Source organism: Amblyomma mixtum, chromosome 1, assembly GCF_055824585.1.
Source record: "Amblyomma mixtum isolate Tamu chromosome 1, ASM5582458v1, whole genome shotgun sequence".
Taxonomy (NCBI): Eukaryota; Metazoa; Arthropoda; class Arachnida; order Ixodida; family Ixodidae; genus Amblyomma; species Amblyomma mixtum.
This window is the reverse complement of record NC_143012.1, coordinates 208,031,585-208,053,313: the sequence shown is the minus strand read 5'-3', so window position 1 is coordinate 208,053,313 and position 21,729 is coordinate 208,031,585. Positions and strand designations below refer to the sequence as shown.

At 45.3% G+C, this 21,729-nt stretch overlaps 2 protein-coding genes across 6 annotated transcripts in view; both read right to left on the bottom strand.

Annotated features, from left to right (window-relative positions):
- LOC149370683 (tudor domain-containing protein 7A-like) overlaps positions 1 to 21,729 on the bottom strand; it is a 239,297-nt gene that overhangs the window by 177,078 nt on the left and 40,490 nt on the right. The window lies entirely within an intron of this gene.
- The window catches only part of LOC149370682 (uncharacterized), a 58,118-nt gene continuing 40,507 nt past the window's right edge, over positions 4,119 to 21,729 (bottom strand). For all 5 annotated transcript variants that reach the window (XM_089562820.1, XM_089562816.1, XM_089562831.1 and 2 more), the window contains 6 exons: positions 19,143 to 19,371; positions 17,816 to 17,935; positions 15,142 to 15,246; positions 12,833 to 12,949; positions 10,227 to 10,388; positions 4,119 to 6,435 (listed from right to left, as the gene is read on the bottom strand). In XM_089562820.1, coding sequence (XP_089418946.1) covers positions 10,275 to 10,388; positions 12,833 to 12,949; positions 15,142 to 15,246; positions 17,816 to 17,935; positions 19,143 to 19,371 — 685 coding nt within the window. In that variant the 3' untranslated portion in view covers positions 4,119 to 6,435; positions 10,227 to 10,274. The remainder of the gene's footprint in view (positions 6,436 to 10,226; positions 10,389 to 12,832; positions 12,950 to 15,141; positions 15,247 to 17,815; positions 17,936 to 19,142; positions 19,372 to 21,729) is intronic.

Here is a 21,729-nt window from a genome sequence, read left to right as displayed (position 1 = left end):
GTGTATACTACGTGGACGCCTCCGACCCTCACCACCGGGGATGGTACACGGTCGCGGTAGTTCACAACAGCAACACAGTTAACGACCTCACCTTCAGAGCCCGCATTGCAACGCAAGGAAAAGAGATCTGCTCTCGCGGCCTCACATTCCGAATCAGAATACATAATCACTGACTCGCGAGGGGCCTGTTGGAATGTTGAACAAGGCTGCACTCCCTACCTAGCCTATCGACTCTACCAAAATTGCATGCGGGATACGGACCCCGCACATTCCTTATATGGGCCCCTGCTCATCAGGGGTTAATGTAAAAAACGAGGCAGCAGACTCAGCCGCCCGCGCGCTCTCTCACCGGGCTGTTTTCTCCTCCCCACCCCATCAGGAACCCGATTTTAATCCGGTCTACACGTTCGAAGATGTTACAACCTACTATCAAACATCTTTATCCTCGCCCATGTTAAGCCTCAAGAAGGTGGCTGAGCGGCTCCTTCTCCGCCTTCTCACCAATGCATTGCTGTGCCCGGCAGCACTAAACAATTTTGACCCCCTCCTTTAACGGCAGCTGCCTGCCCTGCAGAGTAGAGTTACTGTAAGCCTTCAGGCGCGCCCAGGCGGCAGCCACCGCCACTGGCTAGTGCTTGTAAGGATCGGTCTCTTACAGGCTGCTCCAAACATACCTTCTGTCCCTTCCTAATAAATGTTTTCACCACCAACCACCGCATTGGCTCAGTGGTTACGATGCTCGGCTCCGTCGTTCGAGCGACTCCATGCGATCCATCGGCCTGATTCTTTGATAGAATAGGAACGCGGCCGTACACTCGCGGCAGCCCGTCGGCTCATGTTCCCGATGCTAGCACGTCTCAGTGCTTTTGTGGGGCTACCTAACCTAACCTAACCTAGATAGCCAACTCTTTACCCTTGGTGAGCAAAGCTTCCTCCGCAGGTGGTCGACGCGCCACATCCAGCTCAGAAAGGGTACTGCGACACCAGTGACACCATATTAATCTATGCGTTTACCACACTTCAGCCGACGTTCTCTCAGCTGTCCACCCATAGGGTGTGTTGGAAATTTGGGTCTGTACTGCTAATTTTGTTTTGCTTGTGAAGTCCCAGGCCCACGTCTCTCCTTGTATATGTGAGCTCAAAGGACCACTGACTGCGCAGTATTAAACATGCTGTGTGGCCGGAGCTCCCGCCATTACATGTGGGGTACTGATTATGCATAAGCAGGGAATAACTATTCCATAGCAGCACAAAAGTTAACTTCTTTTCTTGCAAATTCCTCTTCCTGGTTTCTAGAATGAACCTGGGGCTGAATGCACAAGCTGGTTCCAAAGCGAACCCATCTCATGGATTTGGCCCTGGTTTCTAGGAGATTATGATTCAACCAGATCTTTAATAAATGCACTGTGCTGAGATAATCAGTCTGCGCCCTCAAGCTGGTTTGTTCGGTTCAATTTCAGAGCAGTCCACGTGCTACTTCCAGCTTTAATAGATAGCTCAAATATTGACTATGAAACTGTGTGGTGCCAAATGAGTCCGCATGATGCCACACATATTGCATTTGGCGCATTCTAGCTATTGTAGCCCTAGTTGTAGCAGTCCAGAGTTTTATTTCCCTCTCACGTGCCTTCCAAGTCCGACGACAGATTACATACTTTGTGGTGATTTTAATATGCCTTCCTTGCATTTTGTCCTCTCGCCGTGCCCTCTCAAATGAATTTAGTAATATGAACACTGCCAACAGCCTTTATCATCAGTTTGTGAATTTTCCAAAACGACAATGCGGTGGCAGTGTTTCCACACTTTACCCGATATTCTCAAACTCTGATAGGCTGGTGGGATCCATCTTACCCATGCCCGGTATTAGTGATCATGATGCTGTATTGGCACAAATTTCACGCTGGTGCTGATCACCGATTAAAGCCTTGCCACGTAAAGTGTTCTTTTTTGAGAAAGGTAATTATGGTTTAATTACGCACTGCCTTGGGGCTTTCTACGAAGAGTTTCTAGAGAGAGAGAAAAAACTTTATTGAGAACTTTATTGGAGTTTCTAGACTACTCTAATACTTCTGACATTAATGAGCTATGGGTGCTGTTTACGAATAACTTTCTCTAATCGACAAACACGCGCTATCCAAATTCTTATTGTGCAGACAAAGACATACTAACAAACCATGGTTCACTCCCGAAATAAAGCGCCTGCTGAATCAAAGAGGCCGCCTTTTCCGACGGTACATTAGCACAAAGGATCGCAAAACATATGGTCAATTAGACGAGTTAGGAAGAACACTCATACTAAAGATAAAACACGCCAAGAATGCCTTCAAGGCCTTGCAAGTCACAAGCTGAAACGTAATCCAAAAGAAATATGGAAATCTGTAAAATCCACTGGCAAAGACAGCTCCAAGCTCCGATCTCATTTCCTGAAGGTCTAATTTCTGACGATACAGAAAAAGCTAATCACTTGAATAATTACTTTAGGTCCATGTTTTCTGCACCTACTGATGAGACCACAGCCAGGCCGATCCCCTATTGCCTTGATAGTATGTCAGATATAATTATTTCTAACGAAGATGTCCTAAAACTCCTACAGGAATTAAAAGCTAATTCAGCCACTGGTCCCAACATTCCATGTCACGTGCTTAAAATGTGTGCCCCATTACAGCCAAATTTATTGTCCTGTTTAGCGTGTCATTATCTTCAAGTGCTCTGTGCTTGACGAATGGAAAATAGTGAATATTGTGTCAGTACACAAAAATGGTCCTCAATGCCAAGTTGAAAACTACAGGCCAGCATACCACTAACCAGCGTGTGTTGCAAGTCTCTCGAGCACATCCTTTACTCTTAATTTCATCATTAGCAGGATCACCAATTTTTTATCAGCTTTCAACATGACATCAGAGCTGGATTGCCATGTGCGACCCAACTTGTTGAATTTTCACGACATTTTTTTTCTCTGTTGATTATAAGTAAACAGGTTGACTGCGTACTGCTGGACTTTCAGAAGGCTTTTGAAAAGGTGTCCCATTTACTGCTGTTTAGCTTTCTTGCCTTGGTTTGCCTTACAACATCTTACACTGGGTAAAAGACTATCTCCACAACCGCAGTCAAAAAGTCAACATCTGACTATCTCCACAACCGCAGTCAAAAAGTCATCAACATCTGGTGTACCGCAGGGGTCTGTGCTAAGACCATTTCTTTTCCGAAATTTTATAATTGATATCAGTTTGGGTGTAACTTCTAAGATTAGACTATATGCAGATAATTGCATACTATATCGAATTATAGAAAATGAAGATACATACAGACCGTAAACGGAATATAACTAAATCCTAAAAAATGCAGCCACCTTCGTTTTAGCCGAAAAAAAGATAAACATCTCAAATAGTTAAGTTTTAAATAGTCATCAAATAGCCACATATTAGGATGTTAAGTACCCAAGAGTTTATTTTCCCATAATTTAACCCAGAACAAGCATGTCGATTACATAGCAATAAAGACTGGTCACGCACTCAACTATTCTAAAGAAATTTTCACAATGTACCTAGTAGTGACGTGAAAGTAGTTCTGTATATCTGAAATGTGCGCTCAATTTCAGAGTATGCTACGGTAGTGTGGGATCCAGCTACTAAAATCCTTATCAAGAAACTGGGAGCAATACAGAATCCGTTTTGCTTTAAACACTTCTGATTGTCACAGCAGTGTCAGCACGTTAAAAAAGCACTTAGGATGAGATTTCCTACAGCTCCATCGTACCTTCTTCAGATTAGTCTTCTCTTGAAAGAGCAATAAAAGTTTTCTCTCTCTCTCTCTCACCTCCCACATACATTCCCCGTAGAAGAGACCACAGCCTCAAAACACGAAATTGCCTGTCGGACATCTCTATTTAAAACAACTTTTTTCCCATGCACAATACGCACATGAAACAGCCTCCGAAACTCAACAGTTTCATTAGATGACAGCTTTCCAGCCGCTCTTAAAACACATTTACGGGGACTAACTGATGATTACTAACTGAGGTTATTGATATTGTCAGCAAACAAAGCATTAGGGGTGTGTAGAAAACCAACGAAAAGTACGCATTCACAAGGTGGAGAAGTACACAGGACAACGCTGGAAACACAAATGAAAATTCTTTTACTTCACCAACATCAGAACAGGTCGCACATGCGCGCGAGCAACCATGAACGTTAACAAAACAACACCAAATTGATTAAGCGAGCAAGATTGCATGTGGCAAGCTATGCCCCATTCATGAAATTGTACTCTTTTGCCGTGAACCTGACAGAGCTGTCGCTGCCGCATTCAGTTCCTAACTGCTTGATTTTAAAAGCTTCCAAGATTTCTCGTTATATCTGTTTTGCCGTGGCCGATGATTGACATTATGGAACAGAGCGGTGCAGTCTTTGCAGTGGTTGCAATGTCTTGGAAGATTTGCTGTGTTGCCTGGCTCACTTGACTTGGGATGACCATATTGAACAGCTCAGCAAAAAACTTTCCTCAGTTACAGGTGCGTTGTCGCAATGCCATGACACTTTGCCTCTAAAATGTAAAATCAGAATTTATTATGCATTGTTCCAATCACATTTAAATTATTGCAGTTTAGTATGGGCAACAACTACAAAGACTAACATGAACAAATTGTTCATAATACAAAAGAGAATTCTGCGTCATGTTGCAAATCTTGAAAAATCGAGTCCAATAAACAAAGCCTTCCAAGCACATTCCATCATCCACGTAGATAACCTATACCAGTTTCCGCTTGTATTTTTCCCGCTACCCATGTCAAAAATCATTTATCTACTTTGGCCTGCTTATGTCAGGCTTTAATGCACACACGAAATCAGGATGTATGGGCCCTACCATTTTTTCGTACCAACTATAAATTACAGTCTTTAGCTCATAACCTTCCATGTACCTTGAACGCATTTTAAACCACCACTGGCTATAAAAGAAAGGAACTACGGAACTACTTTGTAACGTTGTAAATAATTGTGTACCATTAATACCATTGTCATTATTTGCTGCATTGTTTAGCTGTGTGCCATCTTCAGTAGCCTTTGTTCTTACGTTTTTTTTTCTCTGTACAGCTAGGAGTTTCATGACATTTTTATATTACTGCCTCTGTTCTATGCTTTGTTTTTACCATTTATTGTTATATCATTTATAGTTACTGATGGCTTAAAACTAGTTGTCACAAGCTGTGCACTTTGCCTTGTATTGGTTTCCTGGACTTCGTCAAGCTGCGTTAGCAGCTTTTATCCAGGAAACCATCCAGAAATATCTGGTGAATAAAGTGAATTGAATCATTGTACCATGCACCACAAGCTACTGACTGCTCTCCATTTTAACTTTTTCATGACTTGCACAGCATTTCCCGTGTTTGTTACTGGTTATAGCTGCATTGTTCCTGGGTTTTTTGAATTTACATCTGTTCACAGTGCTCTTGCCTCTCACTTTGCGTAGCCCTGTACACTAATGCCCAGTGGAGAGATTTGCACATACTCAAAATAAATATAAGCATTACTGTTATATATCAGTTTCACCTACCTTGACATGGTATGGCAATACTTTATATAGTTTCAATTAAAGCTGAAGTTTCACTACTCAGGACACCTAGCGAGAATGAAACACTGAGTACTTTCAGCATGGCTGCCATAACTTGCAATGAGTAAGGAAGTGCTAAAAGCAACAAATAGACTATACAAAGTGCACAAAGGCAAATGACAATAGCAATGTCCAATATTTGCACAAATAAAAACAAAAGGTGACAAGCATTGCTTAAATGAGGTGTTTGTGACAGCTTTTTTGTACTAGAGTGCGGTTAAAAAAGCCAACAAGAGGGAAAAAAAAGCTTACCAACTGTATGCTTCACATAACTCTGGGCTGCTAAAGCAATATATAGCATAGGTACGGAATGACTAACATATCACTTTGGCAAGCCTGTGAAACAAGTGCACATATCACAAGGTCTGTTCCTTATGCCCTGAAAAACAAGTTGTCAACACACCCCAGAACAATATGGCAAAGTCAATATAACAATATTACTACAGAACTACAATCACACTACAGAAGAGCGCAAGTGCATCACAGGGGAGACAAAAAAACTATGGCAACCAGAATATAACAATGAAAACAAATGGATAGGAAGCCAGTACAGAGTCTCGAAGAAGTCAAACATGTCCAGCCACTAGCTGTGAATGCAGGTGATGCATACATACACACACAATTCAACATAGAAATATATTTACAACAATTACAAAAAAAAATGTTACAGTAGATAGTAAGAACTGCCCATGGAAGCAAAGGAACCTGCACGCAGCTTCAGAAAAAAAAAAAAAAATGCCACAGAGCAATTTGAAAAATGCCCTAGTTGCTGAAGCTGGGGTAGTCCTTTTATCTGTCCATTCAGCATTCAGGACCTGCTGGAACCACCTGAAAATAACAGAGAACGTAAGAGATCCGTTTTCAGGAGACATTCCACTGTCACAACGTGCTGGTTACCAGAGAGGTTAGCCTGTGTAAAACAGCCCAACATGTCATATTCTGTGCAATGTGACAACACCTATGTCAGTCTTGCAGTACAAGTGTCATTTTTTGAATGACCCAGTGCAAACCAGTATCGTACACTGCCACTGTCGGCCATGGCGTCCAAATGCAACTGCAACAAATTTGCATGGACAGGAATCGTGCCAAAATCAAAGCTCCCTACTGTGGGCAACGTCACCAAAACTGATGCATGAGAACAGAGCAACTTTTGTAAACCTGCCGGGACTTTAGAAATCTTTGCTCTTTCAATTGCTCCACAAGAGATAAAAGGTTTTCTGCACAAATTCTGTTTATTCCCAGCAAACCAAAAACCTCTCAGAGACGTCTAGCTAGACGTCTCAGAGGTTTTTGGTTTACTCGGTTCATACTCGCCAGGGTGAAAAGAAAACATGCCAAGTCCAGCTAACACAGATTGCGTGCACTATACTGTCTATTTCTTCAAACCATTCTGAGCATCACTGTACACTAGAACAAAGCACCAAACAGTAGGATCTCTATAAGCGTAAATAGATTAAATAAAACCGCTTCAATGGAGCACTAGTCGAAGACAGGGGTTCTCAAACTGAGTTCCGCGGTCTGCTTTTGTTCGTTCCGTAAGCACCCATACTGGCATGTCCCCAGTGTCTTGGCGCAGCCTGCCAAGATACTGCCTCACCGGTGGACGCACGATTAAAATGCTGGCCAGGTGGTATGCAAGGGGTATGGAGCACAAGGTGACGCATGCTACGTGTAATTGTGTGTGCGGCGAATGGAATTGCGGGCTGTACCACTGAGCTAACCCAGCCAAGAGAACAAAAAGCGTGCACGTCTTAACGCGCACTTTTGACGGACATTTTGATGGCTTCGGCGGCTCTGAGGCAAAGTTTTGCTGGCAGTAAGCCCATTTGCACCGGAAATCCAATATCTTTCACAACTACAAAAAAAAAAAAAAAAAAAAAGTTGTTAGAGGTTAGCACTGCTAAGCACGAAACATTGAGTGAAAGCAGCTTTCTCCAGGTGGACACCAAAGTCCACTTCCGTGAAAACGAGATTGAGGTGTCCACTGACCCAGGGAGCCAGCTGTGCGTGGTAACTCAGTGTTTATGGTGCTCGGCTGCTGACCCGAAAGGTGCGGGTTCGATCCCGGCCGTGGCGGTTGGATTTCTTTGGAGGAGAAATTCTAGAGGCCCGTGTACTGTGAGATGTCAGTATGTCAGTGCACGTTAAAGAGCCCCAGTTGGTCGAAATTTCCGGAGCCCTCCACTACGGCGTCCCACATAGACTGAGTCGCTTTGGGACGTTAAACCCCATAAACAGCCAACCAACCAGCCTTTCCTTTCAGACAACGTGGAACACCAACGCCAACAAACGAAATGAATTCCAGCAGCCCAGTTGTTTTGTTTGGTTTGGTTTATGAGGAAAGGAAATGGCACAGTAACTGTCCTCTTGGTGGACGTCCGAACAGCTTAAGGGGAGGGAAGAAAAGAAGGCATGAGCCCACACCACCACCCCTCCTCCTCCTCCACTTGAAGGTCAAATTGCGGCACTGGCTTGACTAGGTCAGTAAAGCTATCGTTCCCTCAAAGAAAAAAAAACTCCAAATTATGCTGACACAAGCCGGAAGCTGCAGACAGCCAATGAAGCCTGATGAGACGTCACGTGATTCCGTGTCTAGCCCAGGCAGTCGAATGCGCGAACACTAGGGAACATTTGTCTAGAGACATAGTTTTCTGCACTCTTGTTTTGGGGCTTGAGGCCTGAGGATGAGTGAGGGATGGGCATTGAATAAAAACTGCTGAAGGGAAGAACACAAAAATATTCACAAAAGTGAATGAAGCAGCAAAACAAGCACAGAGGATCCATTCCCAACAAACGCAGAGCAGTTGTGACGCTTGTGATGAGTGAAGATGATGGGTGAGGCAAGGGCCCTTGGCACAGAGTGAAGACTGTTGGAGTTCCTTGACTTGAGGCAAAAAGTTTTGAGAACCCCTGGTCTGAAGTTTATAGTTTATTAAGGCAATGCAAAAAATCTCGTTAAACGAAACCAAACTTTCCCCCATGGAGTAAATGAAACTACAAAATACAACTGAAACTGCACCTAACAGGGCAAGCTCAGGGCCATCGCGGTACGGGTCATTGCTCTATGGTTTCCATTTGTGGTTTTTCTCTGGTTTTGATATGTAGTGCAAGCAGAATCGGCAGAGTAAATACTGCACTGTAGAGGTGTGCAAATATTTGGAATTGCCAATACGAAATGAACATGTCAGTTATTTGGTTCTCGCACAATCCGAAAAATGAATACTACTTAGAAAAGTTTCTAAGACTGGGCAGCGACTATACACTGCAAACTTTCATAAATCGGACAGTGGTAAAAACCACAACATGCGGCCAATTATCCTAAGATCAACTTCAAACCCTCCTCGCAAAATAGTACAAAGGCATCCCTTTTCTAATCTGTCTTGTGCCGTGTGGGCTGGTCACAGTCAGACGCTGCAAGGCTTCGACCTCATGCAGAACTCCACAAGTGGGCTTCTCCACACACCACAATTGATGAAAACAATATGCCCTACCAACCGCTTCGAACGCGGCTTATGGGGTTTAACGTCCCAAATTGACCCAGGCTATGAGGGATAAACTAGTGAAGGGCTCCGGAAATTTTGACCACCGGGGGTTCTTTAACGTGCACAGACATCGCACAGTACAAGGACCTCTAGAATTTCGCCTCCATCGAAATTAGACTGCCGCAGCCGGGATCGAACCCGCGTCCTTCGGGTCAGCAGCCGAGTGCCGTAACCACTGAGTCACCGTGGCGGTGCTAACATTAAATCACAATGTGAAAGCACGTGGGTTTTTCTATTATCCTGCCATACTGTGTTTCACACTCAGTGCCCGCACCCACGGCACTCTTTCTGTTGATTTCAACTCTTCAAGCTCGAGCTCCAGCTGCCTGGTAATTTCAATTAATTGTGATATGCCGGTTCTTGCTACCCATGTTTTTTTATTTTTCAGTTCCACTCATGAGTTGATGGGTTTCATTTTGTCACTTGCATGACCACACTACATATGTTGCACACTGCTGTGCTGTCAGTCATGCAGCATACATCTCTGTGCAAGCAACTTCTTTAGGGGTGGTCTTGTCAGTCTAGTTTTGCTTAAATCTAAAGAAAAGGCATTTGCCTAATCACGTTTTCCCAAGTTTTCACAGCAAACAAACATTTCATGTTCAAAAATTTGCTAACCCCTACTAAGGAGCTTTCAGTAAGGTTCAGAACTCTTTCTGCACTGCCCCTCAAGTACAACCATCGACCCAAAGCTTTTAAAGCAAAGAAATGGCAATTTTTTTCTTCACAGCTGAGTGGCCAATTCGACTGTATTTTACAGGTGGAAAAAGTGTCATCCGATTTACAATTATACCTTTTCTTTAATTTGCAGTAACTTGTCAAAAAAATCCACATTTTTTTTTTACTCTTTCGCAGTGAAGTCTGAGCTCATATTGGTCCATTCCGCTCTCTCTTTTTGCAGACGAAACTTCTGATAAATGGGGTCCCTTCAAATTTTATTCAAAGAAAGTCCTGCGAGTTTTTGAGCAGCGTTGAGAGGATGACAAGAAAAACTGATTACTCCACGTGGCTGTTCATCTAGGTTACAAACGAGGCTACCAAACCCATTGCAAAAGGTTTTAAATCAGATACACTTACCACACAGCTCCGCCCTTTCCTACCGGAGTGCGACACGGACACTCAGATTTAAGGAGCCACACGAGAGAGTTCCGAATTTATGCAGGTCAGGTGCCTGGTCTCCGGGTGTCGCTTGAACAGTTCCACGACAGCGGGTTGGCTCTCTGTGGCTGGGTCAGTGACCTGGAAAAAGAGCACACATGGTACAAAGGGCATAGTTACATTCAGCATGCACAGTGAAAGCTCGGAAATTCGACCCCCGTTAATTCGGAAAATCGGACAATTCGACGCGCACGCAAGGTCCCCACAATTATACATAGGAGTCTATGGGGCGAAACTCTCGTTATTTCAAACAAATTTTGCTGTGCGTCGGTTAATTCGACTTCACTCCGCAGCCCGCCAAGCCGGTGCGCCGAGAGCAAAAAGAAAAAAAAAACACTGCCACGAGCGGCGCTACTGTACGGCTGATAGGCCATCCGTATGGTCATCGTCATCAGCAGCGCAAGAGAGGGCGACGGAAGCAAGGTTAGCGGTGGCCGAAGCGGCCGGCATCTTTCTTTGTGCTATGTTGTGTCGCAGCAGTCGTGTTGGTGTCGTCCACTTAACCCTATGGACAGCAAGTCTCGTTTTGGAGTGTGTCGTCGTTTCTGAGTGTTTTCGCTACTACGATCGCAGTTATTCAACCGTAAGGCGGTGACTTTTTTGGTAAATGCACGCTTTACCAGCGTGTTTACAGCGCTGCTTTCGAATGGGTAGCGTGCAGTGCCTGCGCACCTCGCCTTTGTGTCCTGTCAGCTGACCGAGGATGAAATAATTGAAGTGACAGGCGCCGACAACGATGATTCGTCAGAAGGTGACGACTGCGAGCAGTTGCCCCAAATGCCGAAGTGCACGGTGAAAGAAGCCGCAGAAGCCTTGTCCGTGCGGGAGGACTTCTGTGAACAAATCCCTGATGGTGCGTGTGCCGCGGAGCACCTGGCGAGCTATCGTAGTCGTTCAAATTCGCTCGAAAAAGCAGGCGACGATAACAGATTTCTTTGCCAAATAAAGCTATGTCCTGTTGCGGCAAACATTGTTTTTTGTTGTTCATTCGATATTTCGACACTCGGATAATTCGTCAGTGTCGAATTAACGAGCTTTTACTCCAACGGCAACTACAGCAACAAAGTATTTGCATTTCCAAGCCCAAAGGCAGCACCTGGCCGTTGGACACCTTGTAATGGAGGGCGGTGGATCAGTACTGTGCAGTGAGCAGCTTCTCAGAGTGCACAGAAGAATTCTTGCAACGCAAACTGTTCTTTCCTGCACACCACTCGAATCGAACGGGGCTGCTACGGCAGCTGGGGACAAAACCTGAAACCCAACAATTCTGCACAGAAGCGTGTTTATCAGCGATTTCAATCTCAAAAATGCAAGTTCTCCGTAAAATGCAAGATTTCGCAATAACAATCAATATATCCGCAGATCATCCGATGGCAGTTTTGTATATTCTTTTTTTTTTCTATCAATGCCTCTGCCTTAAACCATCAGTGGGGAACGCAATTGATGGTAGCAGTCTTGACTGTCTGCCGCGATTGACGGAAATATAGGAAGAATGGACCACCACTTCAATATTTCCACAACAGTATGTTGCAACTTACCAATTTTCAAAGTTTCTCTCCAAGAATGTCAGGCATGTGTGTATGTTCGATGACAAGAGCCATCGCTACCACTGCAAAACTTTCGCAGCAAAGGATGCTTTTCAAAAATATTTCGCTACCTTCAAAACGTGCTGCCAAGATATAGTTCACCAAATGTGCCAGCAGCTCTATTATGATGATGTCACAGAAGGCCGTGCCACCTTTTCACCCATAGAACCCAGCTACCCACAGAAAAAAAAAAGAAAAAGAATGGAGAAAAGGAGGAACTGCAATCTATGCTATATAAAAAAAAAAAGACAACAACAGAACTTGAAACAATGTAATGTGCAGCACATTCCAGATCATCACGAGACTGCTTTCCCTAGTGGCACAGCAGTCATATTCCCCAACTTGAAAAGCTTGAAAAGTGCAGTATATTATGTACGCAGGTGAAAATCACAAGAATGGTAGCTAGGAACATGTGCAACATCTTGTATATTTTACTCTTTTATTGTGATGAACATCAGCCTCAGTGCAGTGGCTTACTTTTGTATTGCTTGTTTTTTTTTTTAGTTACCAGCATATTGAACCATTAAATTTTCTAAAAGTTGTGCACACACAACTCCGGCTTTTTTTTAGTTCAGAAGTGTAATTAATAAGCTGCAGTGTCATGCGCGCAGCGTTTTATTTTAAAACATACAAAATCGGTCATTTCATCCCGGTAAGGAAAGAGTTCAGCCCCATTATGACGAAATTCACGAGGCACGCGAAAAATTCCAAGAAATGGCTCATTTGACTACACAGTCCACACATAAATGCTTCATTCCAGGGATCAGCCGACTCCAGTAGCTTTTGCCACCTCGGCATTTTTTGCAGTGCCACCTCCACACAGTTTCAACACAGTGCACATTCGCCGTTGCTCGTGCCACGCATGGCAGAAAAAGCAAAAGTGTGCGCATGCTTGTCAGGTGCAAGTACAACACGTAGTCCAAGCTGTGTGCCACTCACCCTGATGAGGAGCTCCGGGTTATCAGGGCCAACGATGTCCAGCAGAGCTGTTGACGTCCTGTCGGACCAGCGGAAGCAGTCTTCAGGGGACAAGTTGCGTAGCCGGCACAGCAGCGCCTGGACACGCACAACAGTGAACGGTTAGGACCACACAAGGTGCACATTAGTAGTGTAGTGGACCCCCAGGTTAACAGCAGCCCCTGCTATGCTTTCCTTCTCTTGTAATCCACTCCTAAGGACCAGCCGTTATCTTGCCTTCGCATTACATGCCCTGCCCAAGCACATTTCTTCCTCTTGATTTCAACTAGGATGTCACTGACCCGCGTTTGTTCCCTCGACCACTCCGCCCACTTCCGGTCTCTTAACGCTACACCTATCATTTTTCTTTCCATGGCTTGCTGCGTTGTCCTTAACTTAAGCTAAACCCTCTTTGTTAGCCTCCACGTTTCTGCCCCATAGGTGAGTACCGGTAAAATACAGCTGTTGTATACTTTGACCACGAATGACAGTTTACCTGAAGAGCAGAGAGCCTGCTATATACGGTCCACCCAATTCTTATTCTTCTGGTTATTTCCATCTCATGATGCGGATTAGCGGCCACTGCCTGCCCTAGACAAATTATCTTTAGTAGACGTGTCTTTAGAAGAGTAGACGTATTCCCTTACCACTTCCAGCACCTCGCTACCAACTGTGAACTGCTGTTCCCTTGCAAGATTGTTGAACATTATTTTGGTTTTCGCACGGACAAGCTGGGATGCACTAAATGCCACCCGCCTAATCCTCAGTTCTGAACGTGACGAGGGGGTGTTTCGTTATGTTCACGCCTAATGGAAAAAGGCAGGTTATTGCAGAATTTTTTTGAGCAATGAAACAGGCTATAATCTCAACCTGACTACTTGCTGATCGCAGTGTACATCACTTTTTGTTTACTCATAATAGTTCAAAAATTTGAACGACCTTTTGCTCTATGTTGCTGATACTTGTTATTTAAGGCACGTTTCTAGCATAAATAACTGCATATTTTCAACATAGCCGTGGGGAAACCAGAATAAATAAGTAAACACAAATAAATGTCCCAAAGTGGCACAGATGCGATGAGGGACACTGCAGTGGAGGCTCCAGGTTAATAATTTAGACCATTTCGGGTTCTTTAACATGCGCTGACATCACACAGAAATGCAAAAGGCACCCGTGTGCAGTGCAATAACATCAAACAACCCAAGGCGATTACTCTGGAGTCCTCCACTATGACATCTCTCATTGCTCAAGTGTCATTTCGGGCCATTAAACTGGAGAGAGAGAGAGATTTCTTTTTGCCACGCGTCGTAATGTTGGAATGTGCGGTGACGCAGTTCTTTTTTTTGCTTCCAAGCTTTTTTACTTGAAATGATGCATTAGACACTAATTACACAAATCACCCACTGATATTTGCCCACAACCACCAAATAATTTACTACGAAGACCCATAGTTTACTGTGACTGTGCAAAAAATCGCAATTTAAGGATTTTTCACGAAAGCACCTGTTAGCAGCCATTTATATGCCACTGATGCTATGGACATCAGTAGGAATGGCAGTATTTACTTCAATGCACACAGCCTCTTTACACAGCAGCAGCAGCAGCCACCATCACCACCACGCCCTCACTAATCAGTGTTTTGAGCTACCCAGTCCTGCATCCGTTTGCCCTTTACTGCTTTCCCTACTCCACTCAACTGTTTTCAGACTGCAAAGGCTGCTTTAGCAGGATTCTGGAGTAGGCTTGTGCAAACATTGGCACTTTTCTTCAAATAATTTCGAAGCAGCTACTGTATTTACTCCCGTAACTTGCGCACTTTTTTCTTGAAGCCTTCAAAAAGGGGATGCACAATTTAGACAAAATTCTTTTGAACACGTCCTAAAAGCTATACAAAGGTCATTGTGTACAATATAATACTGTATATTGCCACCTATATGTAGACCCCCCCCCCCATCTTGCACCCCACACTAGGGTAACATAACGCATCAGTCATATATCTTGACACGACCTCCCTTGGAAGCCCGTTGGGAGTGCGGGGCCCATAGTGTTAGAATTCGCAAGTGTGCATTGCCATAGATTCAAATGGATGTTACCAAACATTCTGATCGAACTGAATACTGATTACTTTTACTATTCGATCAAATATTCGCACAAGCCTCTTCTGGACTGTGGGGAGTGGAAGAAGTTGGAAAGCTTTGGGCACACAGACAGCGGCTTTTTGGGCACACAGACAGCGGCTTTTTGGTCCCAAGACTGTACTGCTGACGTAGTGAAATGGGCTGAAAACATGCCTGGTATGGGAGGCGCACCAGGAAGTCGCCCAGAATGTCCACATTTCGCAGCTCGGACAGGTATGCCTGGTCCTCGTTGCCGAAGTCGACATATCGCAGCTTGAACTGCAACCAAGAGAGAGAGAAGGGAAAGAATTGGACAGTGTCCGAGATGACAGGCCATACACAGTCTGTCCCGGACATGCCGAACTCTGAGGGGACGGTGAAACAGACTCAGGAATACACTGCATACACACCAGTAGTGACATGCTTCTTGCAGCGCCACGCCGCCCGCCAGCATGCTGGCAGCGTGCCACTCGTTAGGCCTAGCACATGACAGCCGCAGCAGACTGTGCTTTCAAATTATTAACTGCCTGTCGTAAGAGGTCTAATCCTGTTGCCAACACACTATAAATAGAATAATCTCTCATTAAAATTAAGATACAGATGGTTTCCGCCGCGCCAATCAGCAGCGAAGCACACCAGGTGAGGGCTGCTGCCAGGCTTCGTTCGGCCAGACAGGTTGGTTTTTCACCACACAAAGCTGTGCACCGAAAGCTCCCTTTACCACATGACAGTGGTGTCGAGTGGTAAAAGAATAAGAGACTGAAGGCCATCAAACCCCACGTTTACTTCTTCATGTGGTTTCACGGTGCCAATGCTGTCAGCAGGCATCCAATGCCGTGCAGCCAACACGTGTCCGCGCACGGCAAGTAACCGCGGGAGTGCCGCTACAATCACTCGATATATGCGGATTGTATTAAGTTTTGCGATCCTGAGGGAGTCAGCCAAACCACCAGCTACAAAACACACTGACACAAATCTCATGTTGAGAAAAATTTGTGCACTGCCCGAAATTTACATTACAAAAAAAAAAGGGGGGGGCTCATGTTCAAGCCTAATACGTGGATCTAAGCAAATCCATGGTTTGAAGCATGGGATTGCGATGCATTCAGCTACTTATCGTCTCACAGGGTTGTAAGGTACACAGGCAGCTATGACTATCACACGTTGAACACAGCGTGACAAATTTCAGTTCTGTTAAAGGACTAGAAGTTTCCAAGTCCTGTATTTAAAATGAAATTTGAAGTAGCGTGCGTATAACAATCGGATGCAAATCAGAAAGCGCGCTACAGACAGACACGCGTTCAAATTGGAATTAAGGTACCTACAAATCATTCAAAACATTTCTTTTAGGAACCTTAAAGCGCATGAAGGATCTACTACGGCACATTCTCCTGCGCTGCGCAGGCGGCGCGCCGAGATGCTGCGCAGGCGGCGCGCCGAGATGCTGAACATCACTTATCGCTGCGCAGAATCTTGGCGCGCCGCCAAGAAATGCGTTGTGGGCCGTGACGGTGCCAAACGGAGGGAAGCATTAACGACTGACGCTTTTTTTTTTTTGCAGATTCTTATAATCGGGGGGGGGGGGGGGGGGGGGGGGGGTTCATTATGTGAGTGGGTTCGTTACGCGAGTAAATACCCTACATATACCGTAATTCGATAATTCGAACATCGGATAATTCGAACTTTTTTCCCGGTCCCGTGAAGTTCGAATTAACGAGCTTTTACTGTACTCCGTTTCCCACATAGCAGGCAATGCAGTGGAGGCTGCGGAAGTAGTGCATCCGCGAATCCATGTTACTCCGCCTCTCATCATTCGTTCTTCTCAAAGAGTCTGTGTTTGGACGAAAAAGAGCGAAATAAAGCAAAATGCTAGCACTGAAAATCATGGTTATAGCTAGCTATGGGGTGCTCAGCATTCAGGGCCTGTGGCTATAATTTTCACTGTGTGTGAACTACTTTTTAGGCGCGGATGAAGTCTGAGCGATTCGCCCTACCAGCCGCGTATCACGCCGCCGCCTATCAACCTTACTGCTGAAATTCTCAATGAGTCGCAGGATTAAAATGTGTTAAATAAGTGCAGGAGGCTGCCAGTGACGGTATCCGAGATTTGTCGCAGTGAAATATGCTTGTGTTCACTTTGGTCGTATGGCAAACCATTTTTTGGGTGTGGACTGAACCTGCATGAACAGACGTGCCAGCTTTGGCAGTGTTGCCTACTGCGTGTGAAACTGAGTATAGATTTGCCATTTTGAGATCAAGAACCTGTGTATAAGGCACATGAGCGCGAGATGCCTGAAGTTTAGGAATTCTCCATGTTGTACACGATGCACTCCAGCTAGTTTTATGAATTCGTACCACACCCGCCATTCACAGCAGCTGTGACCCTGTCACCGACACTAAGGTTTCCAGAAATAAATTGCACCCCGCAATGCACCACGGTTAAAGGAACACTGGAGACATACATAATCAAGTAGAGGGCAGTGCAGAGATCCGTGCCTACGAGATCCGTGCCAAAAGGAAAGTGCATTGATCGACTGCTGCACTCCAAAAACAGACTCCATTTGCACTGAAAACTGGGCTTTTATAACGCAGAAAAACTTTTAAAAAATTTACACCCGTGTTGCCATCACCAATCGATTCCGCAAGTAAACTGCAAAGCGTCGACAGTTTTTTGGGCACGGATCCCAGAGGCCAGGACAGAATTCAGATGAAGTTGTCCTCGGTGCGCTCGACCCCTTTTTATTAAGCCCCTGTGGGCTCTCACAACAGCCAAGAAAAGTGAACGGACACTGCTGTAGAGGCAGTGGTGACAAGGAACCCCACAACTGAGAGGAGTGCCAGAGCATACCTCGCCAGATGGGAGCGGGTCGGGAGCGGCCAGCACGGCTCTGTAGAACACGAGGTCCGCCCTGTACCGGCAGGCGTAGACTTTGCCAAACTCAGGCCTGTCCACTGGCTCGCTGGCGTCCTGCAAATATTAATAGAGAAAAAAAATGGCAGACGATTTAGTGCGGTTAGCCCAAATGACAGTCAGGTCTTCACTTCAGCTTCAGTTCGAGGCTCGGTTTTCAAGGTCAAGCAGGCTCCGGACAAATATCTGGCAAAATTGGACTTGAGCTCCGCCCTAAGGATATGATGTGGTAGCGTTAATGGGTTAGTGCCCATATAAGCGGAATTGGTCATTCCCTGCTTGACAATCATAGATCCCTGGGAGAGTCTTCGTACCCCCCTCCTGGCACAGCGGTGCAGCAGTGAAGCGATGCGCCATTGCCCTGCGATGGCAGGTGCTGCCACCTGTAGGGCTTGCGGGACTCGGGTTGCGCTTCCCGAGCAAACTCAAGGTCAATGCAGAGAGGTTGGTTTGGTTGGTTTATGGGGTTTAATGCGCCAAAGCGACTCAGACTATGAGAGAGGCTTTGGACAAACAGACACATTGGTGAAATCTACAAGATATGGAGCACAGGCACCCAACAACTCAACAGTGGGCTGCTGCAGGCAAACGTTTGCGAGCCGACAACCCAACGACACACACACATTTCCAGCATGACGTTCAGAAGAATCTGCCAGTGGATCTCTGCTCGGAACTGCCAACACCATTTGGGGACCGCTTTTTTCTTTTTTTTTACACCTCACGCACATTTCTATGCAAGCTCTCCTCACCCAGTCGGTTAAGCACAGAAAAAACGCTGTCAATGTTTTTTCAAGCTTCGTCCCCACGGATGTGCAGGGCCGTCCACTCCTAACTTCAACATGGAAGAGGTATGGCTGCGCTCTTCAGCTTTTTAAAGCGGACTTTCCGGCTACTACGTTTTTTCGCTGGTACATTTTAGAACGCAGCTCTTAGGCGCCCGTTCCTGCGTTCCACATTGTCGTCAGTGTAATACTGTGTTATGACGCGTGACAGAAAGCATGTCACAATAGGCTGACACAATAGTCTCAATTTTGTTTTTCTGAGGTCCCGTGAAAAAGTCAACAGTGGGGCTCAACTGCAAACGACAAACGAACACGACAAACGCGTAGAAGAGGTCCAATCACAAATGAATGAATGAGCAAGGAATGAGGTCAGAATGAATGCAGAATCTGCCTTGCTGCATGCATGTGGGACACACTAGAAACCCTCCCACTCGCGAGATGCAGGTTGTCCTAGAAAGCGCCAAGACGCATGGAACCCTCACCTTGCAGTACTCGTTGACTGCGCTCATGAATTTGTTCAGCACTTTCAGACCTGGGCCACACATCTGGATGCAGATCAGCCCATCCCCTCGGATGTGGCTCAGGTGGCAGCGGCCCACGCATCCCTTTTCAGGGAGCTTGGGACCCGTGAGCCGCTGGAAGATGACATCGTTGAGATCCAAGTCGTCCGCACCCCACGTGTCGTGCATGACGACGGACATCGGCTCCTCTCTGCAGCACCAGAAAGAACGAGAAAGGGTTCGCAAGGAGGAGGCAGCTACTACACTCATGTCACTGACACAAATACTGGGTTGGTTTATTGGTTTATTGAGGTTTAACGTCCCAAAGAGACTCTGGCTATGAGGGACACCGTAGTGAAGGGCTCCGGAAATTTCGACCCCCTGGGGTTCTTCAATGTGCAGTGACATCGCACAGCACATGGGCCTCTAGAATTTCACCTCCATCGAAATCCAGCAGCCACGGTCAGGATCGAACCCGCGTCTTTCGGACCAGCAGCCGAGCGCCGTAACCACTCAGCCACCACAACGGGGTGACACAAATACTAAAACACAAATACTGGAGGTAACTAAAAGAAATCACAAGCAGGGTTCGCACAGGGTACACAGAAAAAAATTTCAAGGATACTCAAAGTCTTTCAAGGCCCTTGCGACACAGTATATTTAGGGGGGGGGGGGGGGGGGGGGGGCACTGGTCTTTGACCTATTTTCCTTATTTTTAGCCCAATCCTAAAGAAAGTATATCACCATGCTCAGTTTTTTATGCCGATTTCAGCTATGCAATTACCTTTCTCATAAATTAGTCTGTTCACAAGATAATTTTAAATAGTCATTCATTAGTATCTCAGTGCAAGAAAAAACTGCTCAATAAATAGTTTTTAATCCATGGCTACATAGTATGGTCAGTAAAGAGTGGAATAATCAAAACCACTCTTCCATTTTACACTCATTAGTAATTTTACAGCACTTGGAATATCAATATTCCAGGTGTGAATGTAATGCATCGATAAACTTTGCGAAATTATAAATTTTTGAAGTGCGAATGGACAAATCTGCTTCGATTATTGCACACATTGTGCCTTCAGCTTCCCTTAGCAAACAGTATGACATCCCCGACCATGGCACCAACACTTTCGTCAGGCCTGCCAGGCACTCATCAGGCGTGCAGCACATTTGAAACGGGTCAAGCAAAGAAAGACCTCCAACCGCTTAGAACCTCACGGAGATCTTCTCAAGGACCTTCTTTGCCATTGTGACTAGGAACTGCTTGCATTCCATCCTGAACAGATGGAATGCTACAGTTAAACCTGGATGTAGCAAACCTCCATATAGCGAACTTCTTGATATTACAAAGTTCCTCAATTCCTCAACGCCACTCCCATTGAAGCGCATGTATTTTAGACCTTCATGTAGCGAAGGTGTTGCGGTGGTTGACCTTGATGCAATGAATTGGCTACACTATCTGTCAGTTCTGAGCCACACAGGATTTGGTAGAACCACGCGAAAGTTTCGTGACGGTAAAGCACGAACTCACATGAGAGGAACGCCGATAGCAACGAGTGATAATAGTTGACACGTCGTGCCGTGCTCCAGTGTCGTCGGCGCATTTCTGGCGCCTTCTCTTTTGGAATGTCATACAGTGAAAGCTCGTTAATTCGAACCTCAATAATTCAAATTTTCGGACAATTCGAACTACACTAATTGCCCCGTCAAGCTCTATAGGGATCTGTGTATAAAAAAGCCCATTAATTTGAAAGCGAGTCCATTCCGCTTCAGATAATTCGAACTATGCGCCGCCGCGTCTGGTCGGTTTGGCACACAGCACGTGGCAAAAAAAAAAAATTTAAAAAAAATGCAACTACGCAGGTGGCGCGGATGTGAGTGTTCTCTAGCTCAGCCGCGGCACCCCCGCCTTCCCCACCCCACTCGTAGCGGTGTTGCACGAGTCACGGCAGAGGCAGCAGCGGCGATCCCGAAACGTTTCTCCGCGTTTACGACATCGAGTAACGCTGTTTTCTGTACACATTTTCAAGGTGATTTCACCTACATTTATTTCTTACTTTGGTTTGCGTTCTGCACTGCACTTTCAACTCTTCTCGCGAAAACAGCAAGTAACGAAAACCTGAATTTAACGAATAATCTCTAACTCTCTTCAGTTTCGTCATATCCAGGTTTAATTGTACAGTAAAAGCTCGTTAATTCGAACTCGTGGGGGACTGAAAAATTGTTCGAATTAAGCGGAGTTTGAATTAACGAGCGGGCGGCAAAAAAAAAAAAAATGGCCATTGCATTTGGCTGCTAGGGCCGAAGCCAAAATAGCCATATCTGGGATCGTTATCGAGGAATACGCACTACTACTCTTTGAGGTCGGCGATTGCGGGTATTAAAATCATGCGAGTCCAAACACCAAAGGAAATAAAGATATCCAATCAATTTATGCGCCTGGAACTAATGATAAATGTACCCACGTGAGCGTCAGGCTTAATGATGAAATATGACACTATTTATGCTTCAAAAACATGTTTATTAACAAAAGAATAATGATCGAAGCATATCAACATGAAAAATAATC